At 41.7% G+C, this 6,720-nt stretch overlaps 1 protein-coding gene across 1 annotated transcript; it reads right to left on the reverse strand.

Annotated features, from left to right (window-relative positions):
• Nucleotides 1–593: 593 nt before the first annotated feature.
• LOC114615808 (prostate and testis expressed protein 1-like) lies at nucleotides 594–2,847 on the reverse strand. Its single transcript, XM_028761422.1, has 5 exons — nucleotides 2,796–2,847; nucleotides 2,467–2,502; nucleotides 1,756–1,788; nucleotides 1,380–1,502; nucleotides 594–727 (listed from the first exon to the last, which is right to left on the reverse strand). The coding sequence occupies exons 1-5, from the start codon at nucleotides 2,845–2,847 to the stop codon at nucleotides 594–596; spliced, it is 378 nt and encodes a 125-aa protein (XP_028617255.1).
• Between the last annotated feature and the right edge of the window lie 3,873 nt (nucleotides 2,848–6,720).

The following is a 6,720-nucleotide window of genomic DNA, read 5'->3' on the forward strand; positions in this document are numbered from 1 at the left end:
TACTTTTCCACCACCTGGACCCTCTTACCCCCTCCCCTTGTAAAACATGCTATAAAAAAGCATTTCATGTTCAAAAAAAAAAAAAAAAAAGAAGATGAAGGGCGGCAGTTGTAGTTGAGAAGGTTATCAGTGGAGTTGAAGACAAATGAGAATAATGGGGTGAATATGATCAGATTATATACATGTATGGAAACATCATGCAAAGCTGATTATTATATATAATTATTACATAGCAATAAAAAAATAAAAAATTTCTGCCACAGAAGGGAAAGGAAGGAGCTGTTTTTTGAATTTTAATTATTTCCTTCATCCTTAGTATCTTGTTATCCAATGTTAAATCTAGCTATACTATGTTTACCAACAACCCAAACATGTGCTGATATTGGTAAAAAAAAAAAAAAACAACCTTTTTATTTATTCACTTCTTATTGGTTTTGAAACAAGAAGGGACTTTAGAAAAAGGATGCTTTCCCTCTGACATGTAGAAGGCAGAGCCTTGTGTTTGTGGTCCTTTTCTGCAGGGTTATCCTCAGGAGGCCATTGTGGAGAGGCCATCATCACCCACATGTTGGAGCACAGATAGATAGATGTGTTTAAAACCTTTCATTGCACATGTCATGGCCCCGGCAGCACATGAAGTCCACCAGATAGGAGCCCCATTTTATGTTTTTCACATTAGCACAGTTCTTTAAGCAGCCCATGAAGATTAACCACATGGTACCATCCTCTGCAGAAGAAGGGGAACAGATCAGCCAGCCTGGAAGAGGATTTTGCACACCCACTTCTCCCCAACCCATACTGGCATCTAGAAATCACCACGTGGAGTCCACACTCCATTATTCAGATGTGAAGGATTGGAAGGCATTGGAAGTTGGAGGCTATCCAAAAGAAAAGAAAATGGTGGAGCCGTTTTAAGATCTTACTGGAGGTAGAAAGGTCATCATGAGAGGCTTAAGTGCTTCAGGGATTACCACCGTGAGAGCTTCTACTGAAAGGAGATGTAATCAGGACATATTCCTGAAACTGGCCCCTCTGTTTTCGTAACCTGGAGCCATTCATGTAAAACCTTGAGCAGGTACACAGAGAGCGGCTTTCCTTACCAACTTGCTGGTCTCCAGAGGGTATTATCTCCAATTCTTCTGCATCCGGGGGGGCGGGGGGGGGGGGGGGGGGGCCGCCCTGTTCTCTCCAGGATTCTTACTGTTGTCTTGACTATAACCCCTGCTTCAGCCGCCACCTCCATTTCTTTTTTTATCATGGTGCATCACGGGTTTTGCCAGCCACTTTAGGAGTGAGGCTGTCTACAGTAACTGGAAGTTCCTTTGCTCACCCCTCCCCACCAAGGCCCACACATCCTGCTTTCTCTTCCCACCACTCACTTTTGAACATTTTCCCAGTCATACAGGCCTCTTCCGCTGTCGCAGTACATATTCCTCTTCCTCTCGTGCACTTTTCTCCAGGGAACTGGAGGTGGCACATTCTGCACTGCACAATTTCCACAACTTGAAGAGAGACATGAGAGAAAAGGATACTACCGGGAATGAGCCCTTCCCCTCCAAGTGTGAAGCCTGCTTACAGCTGGGAGTGTCGCACACCCCCAAACCCCTCAAAGCACAGAAAACCAGAAGCGTGTCAGGAGTTGATGGTCTCAGAGGCCTCAGCTTAGAAGACGGGCAGGGATAGAAAGGGGAAGGCACAAGGGAAAGAGAAACATTCCAGTGCCAAGATGGTCAGGCTAGGGCTCTGTGTACTTACCATTGTTATTTTCGTGAACGAGTACTCTGTCAGCTGTTCAGGTGAGAGAAAGAGAACAACTCTGCAGTTGTGCCTGAGATTTACCCTCCCTTTGCACCCTTCTTTCCTCGGGGCTTGTTTTGCCTTCTATCTATCTTGGAGTTTTTCAAGGTTTTCCTATCACCCTAAAGCTGCTTATACCGTCTTGTCCCACTTTTTTTCTTTTATTCTCTCCATCTCTTTAGGGCCTCTGAGATTCTTCTTCCCACCCCTAAGGGATGTAGCATAGACCAGAAGGAAGGGAACTGATACACGTGGTTGTAATTTCATCTTCCTCCTTCAGCTGAACCTCCATGATGATCTCACCTGGGATCTGACGGTGAGACCAGACCTCTAAAATTTAGGAGGTTGCTACCTTAGATTTGGCCATCTGGGTCCTTCGGAAAAGCAGCGGTTAAGAGCACCAGCTGCTTTTCCGAAGGACCCAGGTTCACCCCACATTCCACTTCTCTGGTCCCTTGTTCTTGCCCCCCAGGATGGTCAGTTACTGCTCTATTTCTTTGTTAGTCACAAAGACAGCCCTCACTGTGGTTACATCCTGCCAGAAGAGACTGCTCAGTGGGGGAATTCTGTCTATTTGTGGTTTACTTTTAGCCTCCAGCGCCCACCGCGCTCCCCTCGGCCTCAATTCTCCCATCTTCGTACCCATTTCTCACATCCATTTCTACTCACGTTTGTTAGCGTCACCCGGAAGTGACCCAGAGAAAACTGTTGAAAAAACAAAAGGGTAGAATTCATCCTCTCTGCACAGTATAATTTGCCAACCCCCCACTTCGCAGCTTCTAGGAATCGCTCAATCTGTTGGCAAACCATCTACTTCCTCCACTGAGCAAGAGGGCTTTGGTTAGCGTCCCAGCGAACTGATACAGTGTGGGCGGGAGGCATGGCACACAGAAGCTGCTTTTTCTGCTAGGCTGCCAAGGCTGGCCTTTATCATGGGAGTTTTCAGACATCGTTGGATCGTGGACACAGCTCACCAGCTGGCGATTCTCATGACTCACCCTTCAAATAGCAGAGTAAGATGAGGCATCTCAGTAAGTGGGGCTTGCACATTTTGGAGGCAGAAAGGTTCAGGTTAGGAACAGGAAGCCCCACTATTTATACGGTGGTGAGGCTAGGTTTCTTCAATAGGAGTTATGGGTGGGACACTGAGAAGTCATTGAAAGGCATCGGATCTTAGAAAAACCAGTGACTCTAATGGCTTTTCTTTGTAACTTGGTGGAAGAGAGACTGTTTAGGGAAGTCCTGGACTTGATTTCTTCTAGCCATGTCTCTCAGGATTTCTGATATCCAGCTGTGTAATCTTATCATTATATCTGTGAAAGGACACAGAATAGATAAGGATTGGATCAGCAGGGACCAGAGTGACCTACACCAACATACCTGTAAAAGCTGAGAGAATATACAAGAACAGAGAATTAGAATACAGGAAGGCTTAGTATCCTATGAAATACATGCTTCTTAAAAATGGAGGTGAGAGGGGCTGGAGAGATGGCTCAGCAGTTAAGAGCACCAGCTGCTTTTCCAAAGGACTCAGGTTCAATACCCAGCACACATATGACATCTCACAACTGTTTATAACTCCAGCTCCAGGGGATTCAAGACCCTCACACAGACATACATATAGGAAAAACACTAATAGACATAAACTTAAAAAAATAATACATACATTCATAAAAAATGAAAAGAAGTGGAAGTGAGGGAAGCAGAGAGATCAGGTTCTGAGACCTGCTCAGAGTCCTGATGAAGGTAGTAGAGTTTCTGTCAGTCATTCTGGAAGAAGGCAGACAATAAAGTAGAAGAGAAAAGCTGAGAAGGAGAGGCATTGTAATAGGGCACAATACATTCTGTAGCAAAGTGAGTAGAGATCTGAACTAGGCGTACAGATGCATGCTAGTTTGGAGATTATATTTCAAAAGAGCTAACTGGCTTCTCCAAAAAAAAAGGACGAAGAATGACTGTTTCCCTGGGAGCACCTATTACCCTATTAGAGTGTCATTATTTAGGGTTCATGTGTCACACACTTCTGTGCACTATGCCTGGCTAGTATAGAATAATTTCTTATCTGGTCACTTACAGAGACATTTCTTTGAGTATGCATCAGTTGTTTGCTCCTGTCTTCAGGCTACCCTCTTTGATCAGTGAAGACCTTTTAACCCTTTTATAGCCTCTCTGTAACACACACAGACACAGACACAGACTCAGAGATACAGATACAGTCACACATGCACACACACACACACACACACAGAGATCATGCATAATGCATGATCTGATAGTTAATGTTAGTGATTAATATTAGACTAAAAACATGATTGACAATAGCCAAGTGAAATCAGGTGTACTTGGTGAACTCAAGCCATTGAAACTGATGTAGCATCTGAATGTATTGTTTTCCAATAAATTCTCATACTGTGGAAAGAAGCAAATGTGCCCATCTGTTTTGGCATCCCATATATATTTAATAGATGGATCTAGGAGATTGCCGAGATGGCTCAGTGGGTAAGGTGCTTGTTGTCAAGCTTGGCGAACTGCGTTTAATCCTCAGAATACCACATGGTGAATGGATTGAATTGACTTCTGCAAGCTGCTCCCCAACAAAAGTGTGCAATAGTACAAACATGTTCTTCTTTCCTTCAACAGAATCAATCAATCAATAAATGCAAAAAAGAAAACAGAAATAAATAAGCAAGATATTAGAATTCTTTAATAAAATCTTTTATTAAATTTGATATATATAATGTATAATAAATAAATTAATATACAATATACAATACACAATACACAATATACAATATATAATAAATATACAATATACAACATACAATATACAATATAATATATAATATATAAAAATATATAATATATAATAAATATAATATGATTGATATGATATATGATATATGATATAATATGTAATGTGTAATATATAATAAAAATATAAAATATAAAATATAAAATATGACTCCTATTACTCCTACCATCCTTGTTACAAATTCCTTTCCCTCATTCATGTCTTTCTGTTTGGTTTTGTTGAGCCAGGGCCGTTCGCATTACCACTGGCTTGGAAGTATCCACTGGAACATGGTGGTCTCACAACTGGGCTAAGAACTTGAAGACAATGGCTATCCTTCCCTCAGAATCCATTAGAAGCCCATAGTTTCATACACACACACACACACACACACACACACACACACACACACAGTAAAAATAAATTTATTCTTCATAAGGTGTGCAAAAAGCTTAGTTTCATTGGTGGTGAGAATGTGTTCAGGTTGAGACCATGCTGAGTGGGTCAGAGAGGCTGGCAGTGAGTGACAGGGCTGGATGAATGAGATCTCCTGTGGACAGACAGCCTGAGTGACAAGGGGAATAAACAAGAGAAAAAGCCCAGTTGTCCCAGTGCAAGGCCTCAGCTTCCTGCAATCTACCCAGTGCCTACAGGACTTCTACTAACGACCCAGTGTGGAAAGAACAATTTCTTCTTCTTCGGGAGATGAAGCATCCATGGTCAGATAAGAACAGCCTGGATCATTGCCTCAGGTAAGGGAAGAACACAGCATTTCGTGACAAGCACTCAAAGAAACTAGGTCTCTACATCCGTGGAAGATACGGGATACAGAAAATATCTAAACAATATGTACTGATCCAAGAAAGGACACAGAAGTGTGTTTGAAGGACATTCACATGCATTTTCTTCTGTTGTAAGACTAGCCAGTGCTTTACTGTCAGAACCCCAGAATTACCATCATCTCCACACCCTCTTAGAGTCCCCCACCTTGTGCTGAGGACTAGGGAAGATTCTAATGACAGTGAGGTGGCCAGGGAGGTAGGTCTGTATTCCAAAGGTGAAAAATCACCAATAATTTGCTTATTGTCCTCATGACAACATAGAGATTAAAGGAAATTATTTGGATTTTCAATAGAGCATATCAAGAAACTTGGCTGCCACACAACAATAATTTCTAAATTAGCTAAGGAGAAGTGAGGGGCTCCTCCACTGTTTTCCATGGTATATTCAATAGAAAGGGGAGGCCATACCCAGACACACCTGCACAACCTGCCCACAGTAAGCTTGTGGATTTCTGTTTCCTTTTCATATTTTCAGTGTTCATATTAACATCCTTTATTAGATTCTAGAGTCTTTTAGTGTCTAGCTTTAAGTTTTTGATAAAAGAAGAAATAGATCACATAAATAACCTATGTTATGCCTTATGAAGTGAGAAAACCAAAAACAATTGATACCCAGCCCCTCCCCCCAATAAACCAAGATAGGAATAGGGATTTCAACTGAAATAAACAAAACATTAAGTAAGAAAACAAGTGGGGGAAGAAGGAATGGCTGGCTGGTTAAATACATATATTGTTCATACAGAGGACCCGAGTTCAGTTCCCAGAACCTGGTTGGGAGGCTCACATCCTCCTGTAACTCCAGATTCAGGGGTCCCATGCACTCTTCTGGCTTTCAAAGGCACAGTATTTTCATTCCCCCATATATGCGCTCATTATTAAAAACAAATGAACAAACTTGAGAAGTCAATGAAAGCAAACATTGGTTCTTTGAGTAAGTGAGTGTTCAAAGACTTTTAGTGCAGCTCATGAAGATAAAGAGAGAGGGAGAGAAATGTACATTTCCCAAATGGTGAGAATAGAAGGAAGTTTATTATTTCAGACCTGCAGAAGCAGAAAAAGAGTATAAGTAAATGCTTTTCAACAGTTATACGCAAACAAATTAGGTAACCTGGTGAAATAAATCGTCTTTAAAGATGAAATAGCCGAATTTACTTAAGAAGAAGGATAAATTTGGATAGATCTTCAGCAAGTAAATATAGTCAAGTAGCAATCAAAAGAGTTTCAATAAAAAAAGTTCAGGCTGGCCTTCTCTAACTAAACAGAGAAGGGGGAGATGCCAGAAGCCAGGAC

The sequence above is a fragment of the Grammomys surdaster genome, unplaced genomic scaffold, assembly GCF_004785775.1.
Source record: "Grammomys surdaster isolate TR1022 unplaced genomic scaffold, NIH_TR_1.0 155238, whole genome shotgun sequence".
In the NCBI taxonomy this organism is placed as follows: Eukaryota; Metazoa; Chordata; class Mammalia; order Rodentia; family Muridae; genus Grammomys; species Grammomys surdaster.